This window comes from Ochotona curzoniae, unplaced genomic scaffold, assembly GCF_017591425.1.
Source record: "Ochotona curzoniae isolate NIBS_2020 unplaced genomic scaffold, NIBS_Ocur_1.0 contig_66, whole genome shotgun sequence".
Classification (NCBI taxonomy): domain Eukaryota; kingdom Metazoa; phylum Chordata; class Mammalia; order Lagomorpha; family Ochotonidae; genus Ochotona; species Ochotona curzoniae.
Window position 1 is genome coordinate 24,601,134 of NW_024466512.1, and position 21,049 is coordinate 24,622,182.

The 21,049-nt window shown below is 54.2% G+C and overlaps 2 protein-coding genes across 3 annotated transcripts; one reads left to right on the forward strand and one right to left on the reverse strand.

Moving 5' to 3' along the window:
* MARVELD1 (MARVEL domain containing 1) lies at nucleotides 1-3,689 on the reverse strand. Its single transcript, XM_040992352.1, has 2 exons — nucleotides 1,735-3,689; nucleotides 1-912 (listed from the first exon to the last, which is right to left on the reverse strand). Exon 1 carries the CDS (start codon nucleotides 3,520-3,522, stop codon nucleotides 3,001-3,003), a length of 522 nt encoding a protein of 173 aa, XP_040848286.1. The 5' UTR covers nucleotides 3,523-3,689; the 3' UTR covers nucleotides 1-912; nucleotides 1,735-3,000.
* A 12,147-nt stretch (nucleotides 3,690-15,836) lies between these two features.
* On the forward strand, nucleotides 15,837-20,862 carry AVPI1 (arginine vasopressin induced 1). 2 transcript variants are annotated; one of them, XM_040992354.1, is made up of 3 exons: nucleotides 15,837-15,964; nucleotides 18,380-18,676; nucleotides 19,526-20,862. In XM_040992354.1, the coding sequence occupies exons 2-3, from the start codon at nucleotides 18,390-18,392 to the stop codon at nucleotides 19,683-19,685; spliced, it is 447 nt and encodes a 148-aa protein (XP_040848288.1). In that variant the 5' UTR covers nucleotides 15,837-15,964; nucleotides 18,380-18,389; the 3' UTR covers nucleotides 19,686-20,862. The 2 variants fall into 2 exon arrangements, with proteins under 2 accessions (XP_040848288.1, XP_040848287.1); XM_040992353.1 differs by lacking the exon at nucleotides 15,837-15,964 and adding an exon at nucleotides 17,372-18,228.
* Nucleotides 20,863-21,049: the final 187 nt, after the last annotated feature.

A 21,049-nucleotide genomic window follows, 5' to 3' on the forward strand; every position in this document is an offset into this window, starting at 1 on the left:
TCAAGGTCAGGCAAACCCAACTTTATTCAGAAAAGCATATTAGTGATTACCACTAAGCCAGGGATCGAAGCACTTGGGCACCCTCTCCCTGACCATCCTCACCCTCCCCAAGCCCCCCACTCTGTTGCTGTTTGTAGAAATGTTGTCACCAGGGTGACCCCAGACTGGCCCAAGTCCTGGCATCCTAGGAGGGAGGCCTATGAGACTGCCCCCCAAGATCCAGATGCTCTGGGCTGGATCAGGCAGTCACAATGAGGGCCTGGGACCTTGAAGTGGGAAGCTGTGGATGGTGGCCATTCCTATCTGTGCTTCTCACATCTGGCAGATGGCACCACTAAGCCGCTGGAAGCCAAGCGGGAAGGCACATCTGGAAGAGCAAGAGAGCCCTGGAATGCTACCGGCACTTCTGGAAGGACGAGGCCCCCCTGAAGACCAAGGGGGCACCGGCCACTGGGCAAGGCCACTTGATCAACAACACAGCCCCAGGCACTGGGGGCTGCGGAGGAAGGAGATCCTGAGGAGACAGGACCTAAACTGAGGAGGCAACTTAGATGGAATTTATATATATATAAAAAGGGGAAAAGAACAAAAGTTGGAATGAAACCCATGGTTTAGAGTGCTGGGCTGCACAGCTCAGTTCCAGGCAGCTGAGAGCTTGTGTCCAAACCAGAGCTTGAGAAGGATCAGGAGTTCTTTTGAGTTAAGGCAGAATCAGTCTTTGTTCTTCGTGGCTCTTCCACTGGATGGAAGCAAAGGAAGCTGCTGGGCAGAAGTCATCTTCTCTCCTGGCTGCCCCTGGGGCCAGCTGTTGGCCCTGGCCATCATAGTGCTACCAGCCCAAGGAAGTGGGTGTCTGGTGGAGGGCAGCATGACCAGCCAAGGGAAGCTCCGTGGCCCCAGCAGCATGGAAACCTGCAAGAGGAGCACAAAGTCACTAGGCGTCCAAGGTCTCCAAGCAGCCCAGCAAGACCCACGCCAGTTCTGGCTGGTACCAGTGGCTGAAGCTGAGGGGCCCAGCCCAAATGAAACCCCAGAGGACCCAGGGGATCCTTGGAGTGCAGGGTTCTGGAACTTGCCAAAGGAGATCCATGGCCAACCTTTCCGTGGCTACAGTCTTTCGGTTTTACATGATGGGAATAGTTCCAGATAGATGGTAGGCGAGAGTAGCACTACCCTGACCTGCATGCTTAAAGACAGCTGAATGGTGAACTGTATGTTAAGGTTATTTTAAGTGCTGATTACAGCTAACCAGTGTGATCCCCTGCAATGTATGGTCCTTGCTAGGAGAGCTGCAGGAGTCACTCAGCTGCTGTGGGACTCACTCTCCTCGTACGGAGAACAGGCATCACATGGACTGCCACTTCAGTGGAGTCACTGATGGGAAGAGATGGACACACGAAAACGCTGCATGCAGCAATGCCATCCAGCCTACACACCTGCTGTCCCCCCGCCTGCTCCCTCCACAGCCACAAGATGCTAACAAACCGCTACACTAAAGCTTTAAGAACAAGCTTGTGAGAACACAGCCACCTCCACCCAGGAGGTTGCATGTTTTCAAGAACAGAGCTTTTGAAAGTTCAGAAAAAAAAAAAGTTAGATTTTCCACACTGTGGTTAATACTATCTCCAACCTGCTCTGAATAGAAACTCCTTTCAACTTTGGGGAACCAAGGAGAGCTGTGCTTCCTATTCCAAGACTTATAACCCCTTTCAGGAAGACCAAGAAGCATCTTACCTTGGAGGCCTGGCCAGCCACTGGCCCCACATCACACACTCCCTGCCAGGCGCTCCAGGTCAATGCCAGCATCCCTTACAGGTGACTTTGCTTTAGGCTGGGAAATCTTCTGGTTAACCTTGGCTCCTTTTGTCAAGATGGACAGCAATGTTCAAGTTCACTAGTTCCCAAGTCTCTGGCTGGATAGGGGGCAGCTGTTTCCTCCCCCACTGGGGTGGGTTCTTTCCTCTGCTACAGAAATTGCCCAGCTCCTTGGGACCCCAGGAATGCCACACTAGTCTAGCCCCTGGCAGTAATGCAGTACACACTAGGCTTCTTTGGGATGGAGGATTTTAGGAGTCCCTGATGGCACTCACAAGCATCATGGGTCTCCAAAAAGGACAGACAGCACCGTTGCCAAACTCATTTGGCCCTGAAACTCTCTTAAGGTCAGCTCCGAAGCTGGAACTCTCTGGAGTCCAGAGAACACACTCTGCTCTGGTTCTGGCTGCTCCCAAGTGCAGGCTGTGAGTCCTCTCTGTAGCCATGATGGGTAGGCTCACCCTAACCTGCCATATGGGATCCAGAATGCAAATGGATCTGGGATGAGGTGAGGCAGAAGCCTGTGAGAAAGGCCGGCAAAGAGGCTGTATTGGTGCGAGGTTGGTGAAGGGTGCTTGGGCTTGGCCTGCGCCTAACAGAGGCGAGTAAGGACCCCATCAGGGCCCGAGGACAGAGACACCCAGCTGCCTAGGGAAGGGCAGGGAGGGGCCGCGGCGCGGGACAGCCGCACAACCCCAAGGCCAAATCCAAATTTGTGGTTCAGCCCGGGTCCAGCCGAGGCCTGTCCCCAGCTCTTGCTGCAGTAGCTACAAGCCTGACTTCTACAGCACCGAGGCTGCAACAAGGGCCGGGAACAGGGTGCTCCTACGAAAGCTCCAGGGAAGGAGGAGGGGACGCAGGGCTGGTTCCAATTTGGGAGCCTCCCCCGGATCTACGCGGCGCCTGTCCACGTCTCCCGCAAGAAGGGGAAGAGGAATAGCTTAATTTCGCCTCGGGCTGGCCCTTCTGAACCCATGCGTCGGCCCCTCGGATCTTGGCCCGCGCTGGTCCCTGGAGACAGCGCCCCTCAGCCAGCGACGGTTCTTGGAGAGGGTGCGGCGGGCGGGACTCGAGGCGGTGGCGCCACTGTCGGGCGGGAGAACTGTGTGCCGGGGATCCAAGGCGCAGGAGGCAGTGGAAACACAGAGCCAGGCGAAGGGATATGGGCGCATCGGCAGGCAACACTCACGCCACCTCCAGCTTGCCCTGGTAGCGACGGCAGCAGCCGTAGAACGCCGAGAGCAGGTAGAGGCCGAGGCAGAGACCGCCGCAGACGGCAGCCGCCAAAAAGGCATGGTAGGCACAAGGCAGCGGGTAATCCTTGAGGTTGCAATAGCTGTGGCGTTGCGTCTGGTCGATCATGATGCCCGTAGCGGCGCCGTAGAGGGCGGCTGCCAGCAGGTCGTGCGCCACGTTGACCACGAGCCAACGCGAGCCCAGCACGGGCACCAGCTCGTGCTTGCCCAGCAGCGTGAGGAAGTAGAGGCCGAGGGTCAGCAGCCAGAATAGCACGGACACGAAGAGCGCGAAGTGCACGGGACCCTGGTACTTGCTGGTGGCGATGGTGACCCAGAAGGCAGCGCCGGCCACCAGCTGCAGCAGTCGTAGCACGCCCAGTGGGCCGCGCAGGAAGGGCCGCTGCAGCTGCACCGCGCCGCGGCCCGAGCGCGCCTGGGGCGGCGGCTGGCGCGGGGGCGGTGGCAGCATGGCCCCCGGGCGCGGCGGCGGCGGGCCGAGCAGCGGAATGGCGGCGCCTTGCTCGCGGGGGCGGCCCGGGTACCCGCTGCAGCCGCCTCGCCGGGTTCTGTCCTGGTCCTTCTGTTCTTCAGTTGTGCTCCCCACCCTTCCTCCCCTCTCTCCTCCCCTAGCCCTCCTCTCTCTTTCTCTCTCTACTCCCTCTCTCCACCCTCCTACCCGCCCTTTTCCCTGTCCCCTCTGCCGTCTCCACCCACCCCGCGTACTCCTCCCGGTTTCCTGCCATCTCTCTCCGCCCAGATCTCCGCCCCGGCGCCCCCCTCTCCTCGCCTGACTCTCAACTCAGATTCCTTCTCCAGCCCCTGTGCCCCAGAGGTGCCGCGTCTGGGTCCCCCGAGCCGTGGGCTCCAGGCCGGCCTAGAGAATGTCTTCCCAGACTCGGGCTGAGCCTTCCCGGTCCGCGGAGCCTCCTGACTCTTCCCGGGCCAGGGCAGGGAGCATCGCTGGCTTTGAGCCAACATCTGCCCTGTACACTCCAAACCCCTCCTGCCCCAAGGTGGGCTCAGACCTTGCCCGGCGGTTGTCCATCGACCCTTGTCGAAAGGGAGGAAAGAGGCATACTCTCTCTCTCAATACACAACGCACCAGCCTCCCCAAGCCCTGCTTTGGTTAAATACGATGCTGTCCTAGGCCCCCAGCTCCAGGTTGGAGAGTCAGCGGAGCTGCCAGCCCCCAGTGACTGAGTCAGGGGCCCTTTCCCCACCGTCCATGCTGCATAACCCTTTCGTGCATTTTCGCTCAAGCCTCAGTACAACATAAGGGCCTGTGCAGTGACTTCTTTTTGCTGAGAAGGGAAACAAAACCCAGAGTGGTTGAGACCAAAGACAACTGCAATTACAGTTGGTTCCTGTCTCTTCCCTTCCGGATGAGCATTCCTGCGAGGTGGCAGCGCTAACCAACAGGCCCCAGGGTGCCTCATGCTGCTCTCCACCCGGCTACGGGCTACCGGCCAGCAGACAGCCTCTTCTATGTGGCACATTTCGCAATCAGGCCCTAACCCACTTTCAACCTCCCGGTTGTCCACGTGTTTCCCTTACCCTGGCTCCCACCCCCTGTGCCAACCACAGCAAGCCTTTCTAACTTCCCGAATGACCCCAGACCCCACTTGGCTGGCAAACTCTTACTTCTCTTCCAGTGCCCAGTCTAAGGGCTATGAGGACAGTCCCCCTGCAGGGCTTGTAAGTCTGCTCAGGATGTCCTGCACCAAAGAGCCCCTGGTCATTGTAGGTGGGGTGGTGACCCAGAGGGCCCCGTGCACCCTGGGCACAGGGCACGCACTGACTTTCGGCTCATCCTCACTGCATAGCTAGTCCTTCATCTGCTGGTCATGAGATGAGTCTGCTGGCCCTGGGCCTGGCTGGGCAGCGGGGTTCTTCTGGTAATCTGGGTCCCTTTGGGGGAGGAAAACTCTGGCACCTCAGGGTGGGTGTGCCTCTTGCTGCCATAGGTGCTCGAGAAAGCTCTGTTTGCATATCTGCAATGGACACGGCATGACCACAGCACCCACATGCATGTCAGCCAGGGGCATGGAGGCTCAGCTGCTGGCCCAGGACTCCTATATGGACACTGCTTGTGTCCCGGGTGCTTCACTCTCTTTCAGCCCCAGCTGTTGTGAACATTTTGGGAGTGGACCAGTGGATGGAAGCTCTTTCTGGCTCTACTTCTCTCCATAAAAATCTACCTTTCTGGGCCCAGCAGTGTGGCCTAGCGGCTTAAGTCCTCGCCTTGAACGCACTGGGATCCCATATGGGCACCGGTTCTAATCCTGGCTGCCCCACTTCCCTTCCAGCTCCCTGCTTGTGGCCTGGGAACGCAGTCGAGGATAGTCGAAAGCCTTGGGACCCTGCACCCACCTGGGAAACCTGGAAGAAGGTCCTGGCTCCTGGCTTCAGATTGGCTCAGCTCCGACCATTGTGCTTTCCCAGGCCACAAGCCGGGAGCTGGATGAGAAGCAGGGCCACTAGGATACAAACCAGCGCCCATATGTGATCCCAGCACATGCAAGGTAAGGATTTAACCACTAGGCTACCACACTGGGCCCATAAATAAAATCTTTATTATTTTTTTTTTATTGGAAAGGCGGATATACAGAGAGGAGAGACAGAGAGGAAGATCTGCCGTCCGATGATTCACTCCCCAAGTGAGCACAACAGCTGATACTATGCCGATCCAAAGCCAGGAGCCTCTTCCTGGTCTCCCACACGGGTGCAGGGTCCCAAAGCTTTGGGCCATCCTCGACTGCTTTCCCGGGCCACAGGCAGGGAGCTGGAAGGGAAGCGGGGCTGCCGGGATAGAACCGGCGCCCATATGAGATCCCGGGCGTGCAAGGTGAGGACCTTAACCACTGTGCCACCGCGCCGGGCCCCTATAAATAAAATCTTAAAAAAGAAAGTTAGCCTGGTTCACAAAGCTGATGGTGACAGCTTAAATAGGAGTCCAGGGGAGTTGACTCCACATCCACATTCAAACTGCTTTTATATACTTCCCTACACTGCATTCTCAGCTCTTTTCCTAGGGATACAGCAAGACTAAGGCTTTGACCATAGAAACATAACTTGCAAGTGTCAGTGTTGGGTCTCAAATCCAGAGTTCTGAACCCAACTTCAGGGCTGCTACCTCGGCGTCCCTTAGCAACCCCCGAGGGACATCTTCAAGGCTCTCCCCACTGTACGCCTCACCCCCAACACCTATCTTAAGCAGTGCTGTGGCCCATGTGGCAGGCTGGGGGATGTGGATGCAGAACAGCTGGCAGAGGGTTCCTGGAGTGGGGGACCTGTGGGGGCACTGAGAGGGAAGACAGGAAAACCTTTCTCCTCTTCTAAAAAAGGCATGGGAGACTGGGAGTCTGCCCTCTGCTGGGCACAAGCTTCCACGCTCGGGAGCCCAATCTTGGTCCTTACAAGGAAGAGCCTGCAGAGCCTTTGGGGTGATATTTTTAGCCTCTGGAATTCTGAAAACATTCCCGGGGGTGATGCTGCAAACTCTCTGGGAAAATATCGCCCTACAGAAAGACCTGGATGCCAGCCAAGTCAAAAAGTGTGCCCAAAGGGGCCCAGCAGCATGGCCTAGCGGCTAAAAGTCCTGGCCTTGAACGCGCCGGGATCCCATATGGGCACCGGTTCTAATCCTGGAAGCTCCACTACCCTTCCAGCTCCCTGCTTGTGGCCTGGGAAAGCAGTCAAGGACGGCCCAAAGCTTTGGGATCCTGCACCCATGCGGGAGACCTGGAAGAGGTTCCTGGTTCCCGGCTTTGTATCAGCACAGCACCGGCCGTTGTGCTCACTTGGGGTTGAATCATCGGACGGCAGATCTTCCTCTCTGTCTTTCCTCCTCTCTGTATATCTGACTTTCCAATAAATAAATAAATCTTAAAAAAAAAAAAAAGTGTGGCCAAAGCACCTGTTAGATGCATACCATACAGGTGGGGGAAGCCCAAGTTGAGGACCAGGTCCTGTCTGCTCTCTGCTGGCACCAGAGGCACAGCTGGGGACACAGGGAGACAGGGGTGAGGGTTACAAGGAAGACATGAACTGGTGCAGCGGGGTGGGGGAAGGGACTGTGAGGGGAGGGTTGGGGAGTCTGTAGGCTCCAGGCATCACTTGAGGGTAGACAGAATTTCAGCAGGCGGCAATGACAGAGAGATCTGTTGGGAGCCACAGCCCCACGCATCCTGAGCCTCCCAGGACATTATCACAGGGTCTAGCATTAATGCCGGGCCATGGCTGCTCTGGGCCCAATAGTTCTGAGTCTGCAGCCAGCAGCCTTGGGAGGCGAGGCACATCTTCCCAAAAGTAGAATTGGTTAGGATAAACAACGGTGATGCGAACAGGGGTGGGTCTTCAGTGCTTCTCAGCTGGGCAAGTGCTCCCCTGCCTCTTCCCCTGTTGTCCCCTTGAGAGTTGGGGACAAAGGGAACAAACAACTCTGGGGCTTGTCTGCTTTGACTCTGGACGTGTGTCCTTACCGCACCTCACGGAGACCACAGCAGGCCAGCTCATTAGCTTGTGAGCTAGGCAAAAGGAACTGTGGGTGTGAAGGCAAGGAACAATTAGCAGGGCTGTAACTCCTACGGCCATGGTCAGAGAGGAAATGTGGAGCAAGGCAGACACAGTGCCCCTCTGGGGCCATGACCTGAACTGACTAGTCAGGGGCAGATCCTGTTCTGACCTCAGGTTTTGAGTCACTGTGGATGTTCTGAAAACAGGGAGTCCATGCCCACAGGTTTAACACCTGTGATATGCCAGGCCTTTGACTGGCACTGGGCTGGTACCTGAGACATAACGGCTAACAGCTGAGACAAAGGGCATAGCAGGAAAGCAGATGGACATCAGGCCTGCCTGGAATCTTATCACTGAATTGCTAAATCAACATTGCCTGAACATGGACGGAGGACTTGACATCATTTCCCGGCTATGTGCCTGATCCAAAATGTCCTGAAGGCAATTTATGCCAGGCTTCTCATTTTGTGGAGGGGGTAACCAAGACCCAGAGAGGGGAAGTGGCTTGCCTGAGGTCATACAGGAGCTTACCTCATGGGACCCAGGGGCTCCCCACTCTGGCTCCGAGCCTTTCCCCAAGGTGGCTGCCATCAGGATGTGGTATCAGGTGCCTGGGGCGGCACCTGAGTTTCCCTCTGGAAGATGCTGGGTGGGACACCAGGTAGCTTAAGAGCTTCTGAATCCAACCCACAAGGACTCCATGGGCCTTTGTCAGAGCTGTGAGGCAGCCTGGGCTCTGGGAAGGTTTTGGGAGAGCAGGGCTGGAGGAGCAGGGCTTGGGCAGGAAGCGAAGGCAGCTGGCTAGCTAAGCCCTCGCTCCCTGGGGGAATGCTTGTCAGGACTAGACCAGGAATCACAGCTACTCCTTCACGTTTATCTTCTGGCCCTAATGATGTGCCGTCACACGGCAGGCCCCAGGGGAGGCCCCCCACAATGGGAATGCAGTGCATTCTCTGTCACCCAATTCCTGTGTTGATTTCATCCAAAACACCGTCAGACACACCCAAGACAATGCATGAACAAGTACCTGGGCCCCTCATGGCGTGGTCAAGTTGACAGGCAAAAGTAGCAGACGGGAGACCATGAGGGGCAGAGAACAGCTGCCTGACACTTGTTCCAGGTCACGTGGCTGGGCAGCACTCCTTCCCCACTCCTCCTTTTAAAAAAATTTACTTGAAAGGCAGAACAAAACACACAGAGAAAGACAGAGACATTAATTTGTCTGCTAGTTCACTCTCTAGATGTCCACAGTCACTGTAGACAAATTGATCCAAAGCCAGGAGCAAGGAGCTTTTTCTGGGTCTCCCATGTGGGTGCAGAGACTCAAGGACTTGAGCCATTCTCTGCTACTTTCACAGGCCATAAGCAGGGAGCTAGATGGGAAGTGGGGTCGCCAGGATTAGAACCGGCGCCCATATGGGATCCCGGTGTGCGCAAGGCTAAGACTTTAACCACTGAGCTATTATGCTGGGCCTGAATTCTGACTTTCAAGTAAAATAAACTCTTCCCCCCTCCTTTTTTTTTTTTTTTTTTTAAGGTCTCTCCCTCTCTCCAAAGCTAAGGTCTACAAGGTTTCTACAAACATTTTCAAGTATAGGATACATTATTGCTAACTACAGTTGCAATGCTATACCTCAGAGCTGTGGAAATTATTTATCCTTTAACTGCAAGTCTGTACTCTGGGCAGCCTCTCTACACTGCCCTTGCTTGCCTCTATGTTTCTCTGTATCTTTAAGCTTGACTAGCTTATTTGTTTGTGAGGCAGAGCGAGAACGCACTCCCTAAATGCCTGCAATGGCTAAGGCTAGGCCAGGGCCAGAGTCAAGAGCCAGGAACTGAACCCAGGTCTCCTACAAAGGTGGCAGGAACCCAACTACTGGAGGGAGCCCTCCCCTCTGCCTCCCAAGTTCTGCATGGGCGGAAGTCGGGAGCAGGAGCCAGGATGCAGCCCAGGTGCCTGTGTGGGTCACAGGCCTCTTGATCACCAGGTCAAGTGCTATTTCAGTTTGACTTTTTAGATCACAAATCTAAGTGATAGGTCATGCCATATTGATCTTTCAGTATTTGGTTAGTTTCATTTAGAATCATGTCCTCGGGCCTGGCACAGTAGCCTAGTGGCTAAAGTCCTTACCTTGTGTGTGCCAGGATCTCACATAGGTGCCGGTTTGGGTTTTTTTTTTAAAGATTTATTTATTTATTTTTATTGGAAAGGCAAATATACACAGAGGAGGAGAGAGAGAGAGGAGGATCTTCCGTCCGATGATTCACTCCCCAAGTGCCTGCAATGGCCGGTGCTGCACCAATTCGAAGCCAGGAGCCAGGAACTTCCTTCCAGGTCTCCCACACGGGTGCAGGGTCCCAAAGCTTTGGGCCGTCCTCGACTGCTTTCCCGGGCCACAAACAGGGAGCTGGAGGGGAAGTGGAGTTGCTGGGATAAGAACTGGTGCCCACATGGGATCCCGGTGCATTCAAGGCGCACGCCACCACCCCCCTTTTTTTTTTCTTAGCCAAAAACAAGGAACGCACTTTATTTTCTGAGTTCAGCATTACATAAGTGACACAGTTGGATCCAGACATGAAATAAAAAAGGGAGTTAAAAAATTTATAAAAGAATATGCAGGGGCCCGGCGCGGTGGCACAGTGGTTGAGGTCCTCACCTTGCACGCCCGGGATCCCATATGGGCGCCGGTTCTAATCCCCGCAGCCCCGCTTTCCTTCCAGCTCCCTGCCTGTGGCCTGGGAAAGCAGTCGAGGACGGCCCAAAGCTTTGGGACCCTGCACTCGCGTGGGAGACCCGGAAGAGGCTCCTGGCTTTGGATTGGCATAGCATCGGCCGTTGCGCTCACTTGGGGAGTGAATCATCAGAGGGAAGATCTTCCTCTCTGTCTCTCCTCTCTGTATATCCGCCTTTCCAATAAAAAAAAAAATAATAAAAAATAAATCTTTAAAAAAATATGCAAATATTTTAAGCAAATATTATTGGTAAGCTAACAATGAAAACAGAAGAAATCAGCAATAAATAGGATATGCAAGAAGATTCAAAGGTAGTTAGCATTCCAAAATTAATCAGGTAAATAATTCATGTGAAAGGCAAGTATAAAGACCATTAAGATTAAATGTTAAGATTTTTTTAAAAGATAAAATAATTCCTGGTTCTTTATTTTTTTTCACTCTTATTTATTTTTATTTTTGATTTTTTTTACAGAGTTAATTAGGGTGATAAGGGTGAAGGGTTACAGGAAGGTAGGTGACACCATTATTTCCACATTCTCTTTTTTTCCTTCCTATATCTGGGGGAAGGGGAGAGATAAGGAGAGAAGCTACACCCAGCCTCCCAAATGTCTCTGTACCCTGGGATGGAAGATAGCCACCCAACACCACCCAGGGTCCCTGCTGTGGGGCATGCTCTGAGGGTCCTGCTCAAGAGGTTTTGATAGTTCAACAGTTCTGAATTACTGTTGATCTCGCCACTCCAAGCATGATGAAATCTCTCCAGAATCCACTGGTTGATATAGTCCACCTTAGAGTCTCTGTATGCCCAGATATTCACTGCCCACATTTGGCTGAGGTAGTTGATCAATTTGTTCTGTCCTCCATCCTCTGATATGGTACCAGGTGTCCTCTGCAGGCTCCAGTGTACTGCCACATCCTCCATGTGCATCTGGATATGCTGTACACTGCTCCATCTAAGTCACTGAGGAGGTCCAGCTCTGACACATACATTTGACAGTCAGACCATGGAACCTGCCGTTCTCTTCATGGTTGGGGTTCTGAGTCCAGTGGTTCAGTTGGGAGGATCCCCCAAAAAAACTTCATCTGAGCTGATCCCAGATCTGATTCTTGTGTGTGTGCAACCAATACAGAGTCTGGCAGTTTGTAACCCCAATCACCTAATGCACATGCAGGTGGTTGCAACTGCTGGGTCAGCTCTGTTTCCAATCCTGTCTTCACAAAACAATGGGTGTTGCAGCCCAGCTCAATCCTACTCACCACACACTCGGGCCTCACACAAACCAGTGGAAGCTGCACCCTAGTCAGAGCCACCTGCAATAACCCCCACCAGGCCCACCCCCTGTCCTGATTCCCATGCTTGCCAGTATGTAGAGCAGACTGGTCCAATCTATCCCACATCCCATTCAGCTCTCATACATATCAATGGGCATTGAAGCCTAGTTCAATCCAACCACCCCACTATCCAGTTCACACACGTGACGGTGGGTGCTACTCTGTTTGGCCATGCCGCCCCTAGTCTCATGCTCACCAGTTGGAGTGGCAATCCAAGAAAAAGCTGATAGGCACTGGTTCTAATCCTGCCAGTCCCGCTTCCCATTCAGCTCTCTGCTTGTGGTCTGGGAAAGCAGTCAAGGATGGCCCAAAGCCTTCGGACCCTGCACACATGTGGGAGACCTGGAAAAAACTCCTGAATCCTGGTTTTGGATCGACACAGCTCTGGCCATTGCAGCCACCTGGGGAGTAAAACAATGGAGTAAGATCTTCCTCTCTCTCTTCCTCTGTATATCTGACTTGCCAATAAAATAAATAATATCATCATGTCTGCCAGGTGCACTTATTTTGTTGTGAACAGGACTCTTTTCTTTCATTAGGCTAGACAGCAGTCCATTGTGCATTCTTCTTCATACATTTTTTTTCTTTTTTTATATACAGGCAGAGAGCTAAGTCATTTGCTTCAGGTCGACCAGCTGGATCTCCTATCCTCACCTCTGCTTCCTTTGAGAGGAAAGACTAACTCCACATTAAGTAATATTGGAGCCTGAAGCAGAACAATGAACATCCTTCCATATTTTCAACTAAACGGAAAAAGCTGAAAGCACTTTAGTCCGAGAGCAAATACAACTGCAGTTAAAGCCCTGTGGTGCCAGGACTGTGGGCATGCCGTCATCTACCCTATCTGTGGGGGGCTGCCATGGCAAGCTGCTGGGGAATGTTCTACCCCAAAATAATGCAGTCATAGAATAAACAAAAGCCTGTCTTTATTTTAAAAATTGATACTGTGCTCATCAAGGATTTTTTACATGGATTTTTAAAAGAGATTTATTTATTTATTTATATTGGAAACACACATATTCAGAGAGAAGGACATACCTAGAGAAAGCTCTTCCATGTGTTGGTTCACTCTCCAAGTGGTCACAATGGCTGGAGCTAAGCCGATCCAAAGCGGGGAGCCAGGAGCTTCTTCTGGGTCTCCCATGTAAGTGCAGGGTCCCAAGGCTTTGGGCCGTCCTCAACTGCTTTCCCAGGCAACAAGCAGGGAGCTGGATGGGAAGAGGAGCAGCCAGGATACAAACCAGCATCCATATGGGATCCCAGTGGATGTAAAGCAAAGTTTTAGCCTCTAGGCTACCATGCTGGGCCTTAATTTCGATTTTCTTTACAGTTTTTTTTTAAGATTTATTTTATTTTTACTGCAAAGTTAGATATACAGAGAGGAGGAGAGACAGAGAGGAAGATCTTCTGTCCGATGATTCAATCCCCAAGTGAGTGCCTGCAATGGCAGGTGCTGTGCCGATCCGAAGCCGGGAGCCAGGAACTTCTGCTGGGTTTCCCACATGGGTGCAGGGTCCCAAGGCTTTGGGCCGTCCTTTCCCAGGCCACAAGCAGGGAGTTGTGGAGGAAAGTGGAGCTGCCAGGATTAGAACCGGCGCCCACATGGGATCCTGGTGTGTTCAAAGTGAGGACTTGAGCCGCTAGGCCACCGCACCAGGCCTAATTTTGATTTTTAAATGTTGTATTACGAAAGTATCTGTCTGGATTGCTGAGTTTTTGGGACCCTTAAAGTATCTGCAAGGAGGATAGGACTGTGGTCTACAGATTGAGTTGCTGCCTGCAGTGCTGTCATCCCATATGGGGCTGGTTCAAATTTCACTGCACCACCTCCCATGCAGATCCCTGTTAATGCGCCTGGGAAGACAGCAGAGGATCTGTCAACCACATGGGAGATCCAGACGAAGGTCCCGGCTTTGGTCTGGCACAGTCCTGACATTGCGGCCATTTGGGGAATGATCCAGGACATAAAGATCTCTCTCTCTGCAACTTTGATTTCAAATAAAATCATTTAAAAAATTTTGTAAATATGTGTTTGCCAGACTATAGTTTCCACTCATCTCACTTTCATCTGGGCCTTATCTGGGCCCCAGATCTGACCATCTTTTCGGGGCGGTCACTGCCCCTACAGCACCATTCTGTGGGTGCCAGATGACCCCATTCCTGGGGAGGCCTCACATGTCCCAGACAACTGTGGGAGTCACATTATTTTCAGGAATACTGACTCACGCAGCTGCAACAAACAACAGAAGCAGCTCCACTGCGTAATGAGTCACATGTCAGCGGAAATGTCTGCAGCCACCGGAGTGTCGCCTCCTAGCTTTAGTCACATCTGACCCAGACCACCACTGTCCACGCCCTGTGGGCACAGTTATCTGGGCTCACAGTCTCAGAACAAGTGGCTTCCCCAAGTACTGATGGCCAGCCTGCCAGTCCAGGGTCCTACACAGCAGTGGGCTCAAAGGCTTCATAGTTACTCCTTCTGCTTGGACAGGCACTTGGCTCAGCTCTGTGTCCTTGTCCACAGCTTTACTAAAAGTGAAGAAAAACCAGCACGAGAATCTGTCAGCTGCAGCGCAGCACCCACAGGTGCCATGTGTGTGCCCGGGAGAGGAACCACAGCCAGTGCGGTGAGGAAGAAGCTCCAACATGCCCTCCGCTTTCAGATAATGCCAGGCTGCCAGGCTGCCATCCCTCAGCCTCGGAACGTCACGGAAGAAAACAAACGTACATGAACACAGGGTCAAATCTGAAGTGAAAAGGAAGTCAGGGGGACCAGGACCCCCGTTCTGACAGGTCCTGAGCACTGGCACCAATAATCCCTCATCTTCTGGGGAAGAAACACAGGCCTCCATCCCGAGCCTGCCACACACTCCCTGGATCCACTCCTGCCCCCTCCAAGTCTAAGCTGCAAGCCTGACCACAGTGCCCATCTACAAGCACACCTGTCACTTCCTGGGGGCCAGGGAAGACCAGCATCACTGCATGGCAAGCTAAGCCTCTACCTGCAGTACTGGCATCCTATATGGATGCTGGTTCTGGTTCTAGCTGCTCCACTTTTGATCCAGTTCCCTGCTAATGGCCTGGGAAGGCAGCAGAGGATGGTTCAGGTCCTTGGGACCCTGCAACTTTGTGGGAGACCCAGAAGAAGCTCTTGGCCTCAACCTGGCTCAGCTGTGGCCACTGTGGTGTGGCCATGTGGGGAATGAACTAGCAGATGGAAGATTTCTCCCTCCTCTCTGTAGCTTTGTGTTTCAAATAAGTCTTCCAAGAAAAAGAGTGTGCCTCACACAAAGCCCACAGCACGCCCAGCCCTGTTCAAAGCCTTCTCCCTGCTGCTCCCCTCCCTGTACCCCACCAGCCTGAATGAATCTCTCCCCTTCTCGTCTGGCTCTCACACCACTGTCCCTCTCCTCACACCGACTCTCCTTCATTCCACCAATTCCAGCTCCTTCCCCTGAGCTCCCAAGTGGCTTCTTCAGTCTTCTGTGGCCTCTCAGAGGGAGCTGAGACGCGCCCTCCTTGGGGATCACCACACACCTTGTGTCAGGTGGCCGGAGGTCGGCCTTCTTCATCGGCCTGTAATCTCTCCCGGGCTAGAGCGCTCTAGATCTCCCCTACTGACTGCCCGTCAGGAAACCCACACAGGACAGGCTCCCCATGGAGACCGAGAGAATACAAACTCTGAAGAGTTTAGGGAACTGCAACCTGTTCAAAATTCGAACCCAGGACCGGGCTTTCAGGCCTCACAGTCGCCCCAAAGCTGAGCCAGGACACAGCGGGACGGGGAGCTGGGCTTCAGGAGCGGCAGTTTAAAGCTCGGGACGCGGTGACGTCAGCGATGGCGTCTGGCCCGGGAAGTCGGGACACCCGTCACGTGTCGCAGGTCCAGCGCAGCCGCCGCACCCGGGGCAAGAATGCGTCCCCGCCCGGCTCACGCGCCAGCGAGACGGCGCGGGCCTCGCGCACTGACGTCAGCGAAGGGGACGCCTTGCGTCACCACGGCGGCCGGCCGGGGGCGGGACCCAGCGGACACGCCCCTAGGCGCTGCGCCGCCGCTGATTGGGCACCGGGTATCTTCGCAGTCTGCGGGCGAGCCTGGTGGAAGAAGGGGGCGGGTCAGGACACGCCCCCTTGCCCGTGTCCCGCCGCTGATTGGCCCGCAGAGACTCCGCGTTCGGTTTTGGGAGGCTGGTTCCTGAGCGCTCACAGAGGCTCCGGGCCCGGATTGGCTGTTCGGGTTCCCTGGAGCGCTTTCCCCGGGGAACCGTGGCTGCCGCCGAGGAGATCCGGGGCCGGCTTGGGGCTGAGTGGGGCTCGCCGCGGGCATCCAGGTAGGCAGGCCGACGGCGGGGCTCGGGGCTGTGGTGCGGACGCAGAGCCGCTGGGTGGGCAGGGGTGTGGCCGTGTGACCTCGGCCGCGATGCCGTCCCCCAGCGCCTGGCCGGCCGTGACCGCTGCCTGTGCCCCACCGACCCCAGGAGCTGCGCCGGCCCTCCCGGAGGCGGTGGACCCTGCCCGGGTCCGAGTCGTCCGGGTGGCCGCTGTCACCGGCGCGGGTGGATGAGTGCGGAACGCACGGAATCGGGCAGGGAAGCTGGGGAGCCTTCCAGACCCCGACAGCCACCCAGGGACCCCGGGGCCGACGCTCCCTGGGCTCGCACTTGGCTTGCAGCCCGTGAACTGTGTGGCGCTGGGCAGGTTAGTCAGCTTTCAAATTTGTCAGATTCTCCTCCTGGGGGTGGAGCGGTAATGCCGCCTCCAAAGGCTGAGGTCTTAGTGCACGCCGACGAACCCCTTGCTTTCTACCGCTCTCTCCTCTCGGTGGAGTTTGCTGATGGCAGGCGGGTGCAGCCTCTGCCTCTCGCCGTTGATTCAGTCTCCCAGGATCTGTTCCACGCTGGACTGTGTAGTGAGGGTTTTTTGTTTTTGTTTTTTAATTCTCATGTTGATGACAACACTGAAGCATGGGTCCCTGAGGCTTGTCCAGGGGCACACCCGGAATCCAGGGTTCGGAACTTCCTATTGGGAAAAGCAGTTACCTCCACACCTGGGAGCGGTTTATTTCCATGTTGCATCTGCGCCATGATCTGGGCAAAGAGCCCTGTGTCTTTCTGTTTCCTGGAGCACGAAGTTGCATCGCCTGGTGTGGTGGTGGTGGGTGGTGTGACACCCACATGGCCATTTGGACTGGGCCCAGGTTTTAGTTGCTGATCCGTGGGGTGTCTGCAGAGTAGCAGGCCTGGGCTTTTGGCCAGAACCTGCTGTTATTTTTCTAAGAGGTCCCCAGCCCCTGATTAAAAAGATAATTGATTCAAAGGGGGTTCACTTCCATGTCGGCTCTGAAAATGAGAGCTCTGTACACTTTTCACAGTTCCCTACAATCACCTGGATTAAGGTCTTCTTCAGGAAGTGAGGAGGAAGGGGCTGCTAAGCACTTTCAATGACATAAGAAAAGTTGGCCCTGATAGTAAATTCTGATTTACTACTTAACGGCTTTTCCCAGGGTTTACATGGAATCCAACACTTTTTTTGCTCTAGCCGCACTTGGTTGTTTGAATTCCAGGGTGCTAGGCAGAACCAAGGATGAGGGGCCTCAACATCTGGAAGGGTCAGAGCAGTGGTTGTGGCACAGAGGGTTAGGTTGTTGCTTGGGACACCTGCATCCCACAGGGGTTCCCAGCTCAAGGCTCCTCCGCTTCTGATCCAGCTTCTTCCTCATGTGTCCTGGGAGGTGGGAGATGGTGCTGCAAGTACTTGGGTCCCTGGCACCAGCTGCTGGCTTCAGCCTGGCCCAGGACTTGCTGTTGTAGACATTGGAGGAGTGACGGAGTAGATGGAAGGTCTCTCCCTGTTGATCTGCGTTTCAACTAAATGAAACTGAAGAAATGAAGCCTTGGAGGGGCCTGGCCCGGTTCATGGAAGCTTGGCTGCAGCTGGGGGCACAGGCTCCCCAGATGGCCATGTGTTGGTATCTGTGACTCACCTGGCTGCAGGCTGTCAGATAGTCCTGACTGCAAGTCAGATTCAAGCTGCTGCTGCTCCGTGGTCATCCAGCCTTCACCTGGGAAGGTAGGATTTGCTGACTCGGAGAGAACGGACAACACGCCGTTCTCAACCATCCTAGCACTGCCCAAGCCACCCCAGTATACTTGGGCTAGGCCATAGCCAGCTGAGGTCACAAGGTGTGTCGGAGTAGCAATGCCTCCCTGTCTGCCACCGGATCCTGTGGCACAGCTCACTGCAGTAGAGCAGGGGTTGGTCTCCAGGGTACACTGAGGAAGCATGAGGCAGGCCACTGTGCCGGGATACCTGGAGTCTGGTGCATAACCGTGGCTGATCCTTGAAGTACCCGTTCCTGAGGCAGTGGCTTAGGCATGTCATCAGTGTTATGGGACTAAACCTGTTACAGAGCAGTGGATGTGTGTTAAGTGCTCCTGGCATCTGGGTGGCCCTTATAGCCAGGCCTACCTAGGTTCTCCTCCCAGCCTCATGACCACTGAGCCACACTTCTTTATTGAAGATGCGGATTAACAGTAATTCTTGCCTCCCAGGTTGCTACGACCTTCTGAGAGATAATGCAAGTGTCTGAACCAAGGTTAGTGTGGTTCCCAGGGTACCCTAGGCAATCAGTGATTTGAGAACAAGACTTGCTCCACGCCGGCTCCTGGAGAACAGAGACCCCAGGAGCCCTCCCTCAAGCTTGGAAAGTCTGTTGAGCTTCTGCTATCTCCTGTTTTCACCCTCAGAGTACCCAGCATGGGCACCCCAGCCTCTGTGGTCAGCGAGCCGCCCCCGTGGAAGCCCCCAACAGAAGTGCGGGGCCGCAAGCAGGCCTCGGCCAACATCTTCCAGGATGCGGAGCTGCTGCAGATCCAGGGCCTGTTTCAGCGCAGCGGGGACCAGCTGGCCAAGGAGCGTGCCCAGATTATCTGGGAGTGTGCTGGGGAGCACCGTGTGGCAGAGGCCCTGAGGCGGCTGCGCAGGAAGAGGCCTCCTAGGCAGAAACTGCTGGGCCACTCGCTGCATCCCTGCAGCAGGCTCCGGTAGGTTCCAGGGACTGGAGGCTGAGGGATAGGCGCATTCCTGTGGCTTGGCCCAGGGTGCCTAGCTGTGGGACTTGGGACCTGCGGTTTGGCCTGACTTGCCCTGCTTTGGGGTTGTTACAGCTACTGACACCACCTCCTGGCTAGCACCTGTAAGACTGCTGGTGCTGTTGGAATTGTACATGGTGGTGTGAACTCCCATGGGAAGGGGCGTCTGGGTCCCAGCAGCATCACCTTATTCCACAGTGGTTCTCAGCTGGATGGGAGGGAATGTGGCCTGGAAGGAAGGGTACCCTCTTTCTGCTATAGACTAGTAGTGACATTCAGAAGTAAGCCTGGTTAAAATCTGCCTATGGGCTTACAGGTCATGGAAAGCTACTGTGGTGCTGTTGGAGGTTAAAAGCTGTTGAGAATTGACCTTTAGACAGCATCTTTCCCCAGCTCCCTAGTCATCCACTTTTTGCCTAGGTGACCACCAGCACGGGGCCTAGCTGAACCACGTAGCCCATACCAATCACTGTGGGTTGTAACACCCAGGGCTCCTTCCCTGGCTGCCTTTTCTAGGACCCACAATAAGAACAGCACATCTGATTAGGGCCTCTGGGACCAGTAGGGCCTAGATCCTGAGTCAGCTTCATTGCTTGTATTACATCCAGTCAGTTTGTAGTCATGACTTCAAATACTGTTTTCCTAATATGACTGACAGACAATGTCTGCCTTGAGTATAGGATGAAGATATACTGGGGTCACTTTGCCCCAAGAGGTGTTTTATAGTCCCCTATTAGAAAACTTACAAGTCCCCATTCTGTCCTTGTTGATGCTGATTTCTCATTCACTTGTTCCCCACAGGATCCCAGAGCCCCGCTCTCCACTGGCTGACTCGCAGAGCCATGCCACAGAGATGGCCTCCAGCGAGCAGCAGCCGAGCATCCGGAGGACAAGTGCTAGGATCCGCCAGAACTGGGCCAAGCCGGGCCCCACAGGCTACCTCCACCAGATCAGGCACTGAGGCAGGGAAGGGGCCGGGAATGGCAGTGGCTTCCCCAGGAATCACAGGGACCTTTGCCCAAGGGCCTGGGGAGGTGAAGAGGAAGAGACCTGGGGCGGGCAGGCCTACCTGAAAAACCCAAAGGAAGAGACCGCTGCCACTGGCCTGCTCCATGGAGAGCAGGAGGCATCCGTTTGGCTTGGTTCGGTGGGGTCTGATCCTCACTTAGATGAGGAAGACCAGTGACTGTCCCTGCCTCCGCCCTTCCTCACCTAACACTGTACTCGGGCTGCATGACCTTCCCTGGGAGCCGAGTGGCAGGCTCTTGGACGCAGCATCTCACTACTTCCTACTGATCCACCTGCTGCTACTGTAACCCATGAACTAGTAGCCTGTCCCATAGCCGAGCACCGTCAGACCAGCACAAGGGAGCTGAGGTGTTAAATGGCAAACACACACACTTTTATCAAGAACTGTATAACTGCGTTGCAGCAGGGGAGGATCCTGAAACAGCAGCTCAGGAGTAGGGGCGAGGCACCCCAGGAAGAAGAAATCAGGGCTGGCTTCTGCTTTGTCTTCCCCATGCTCCATCAGATCTGAGGAACAGCAGAACACTGTGTAGGCAGCCCTGCTCAGTAGGCGCTGGCTGCTGGATGGGCTACATCTGCAAACCAATGGGCTCCAGCATCTCACGTGGCTTCTTCATCCCCATGGGCTGACCGGGACCAATCATCCTCCAGCCGCCTGCACTGTCCATACATAAGGAGCTAGATGAACTACGGTGAGGTCTTTGTTGGAATGAGAAAATGTAGAATCTCTTAAACAAGATACAAGATGCTTGCTTCTCCCCAAAAATCTGCCTTTAACAAGATCAAAGTGGTAATCCCACTCCTCTGGCTTTTCAGTTTTATTTTAAGAGTAGCCAGGAAGCAGCAATTCTATGCTTTATCAGGAGAAGTTACTTATGGTTACCCTATAGTAATCCTCTGGTGGATTTTTGTTTTATATTGGGAAGTTGCATAATTACAATTTTGATGGGTTTCATCCCCACCCTCTGATTGTTAGTTGCCGTTGTATTTTTTTCACCAAAAATTGTGCTTAAGAGATTTGACTCTGTTTTTCACTTGTTTCCTTTTGGAGCCATCTCCTGGCTGCTGCAGCAGGTTCCTGACTAAATAAATCAGTCTTGCTTTGCTCACTACTTTGTCTTTTTTTAAGATTTATTTTTTTATTTTTATTGCAAAGTCAGAGAGGAGGAGAGACAGAAAGATCTTCCATCTGATGATTCACTCCCCAAGTGAGCGCAACGGCTGGTACTATGCTGATGTAAGCCAGGATCCAGGAACTTCTTCCAGGTCTCCCATGCGGGTGCAGGGTCCCAAGGC

What these genes read in the sequence shown, in the direction of transcription:
- AVPI1 (XM_040992353.1), top strand. Translation starts at nt 18,209, where the DNA reads ATGCAAGTGTCTGAACCAAG. An exon ending in ATGCAAGTGTCTGAACCAAG is followed by an intron (nt 18,229 to 18,379) that starts GTTAGTGTGGTT and finishes TTTCACCCTCAG; the next exon opens with AGTACCCAGCATGGGCACCC. An exon ending in CATCCCTGCAGCAGGCTCCG is followed by an intron (nt 18,677 to 19,525) that starts GTAGGTTCCAGG and finishes TGTTCCCCACAG; the next exon opens with GATCCCAGAGCCCCGCTCTC.
- MARVELD1 (XM_040992352.1), bottom strand. Translation starts at nt 3,522, where the DNA reads ATGCTGCCACCGCCCCCGCGCCAGCCGCCGCCCCAGGCGCGCTCGGGC.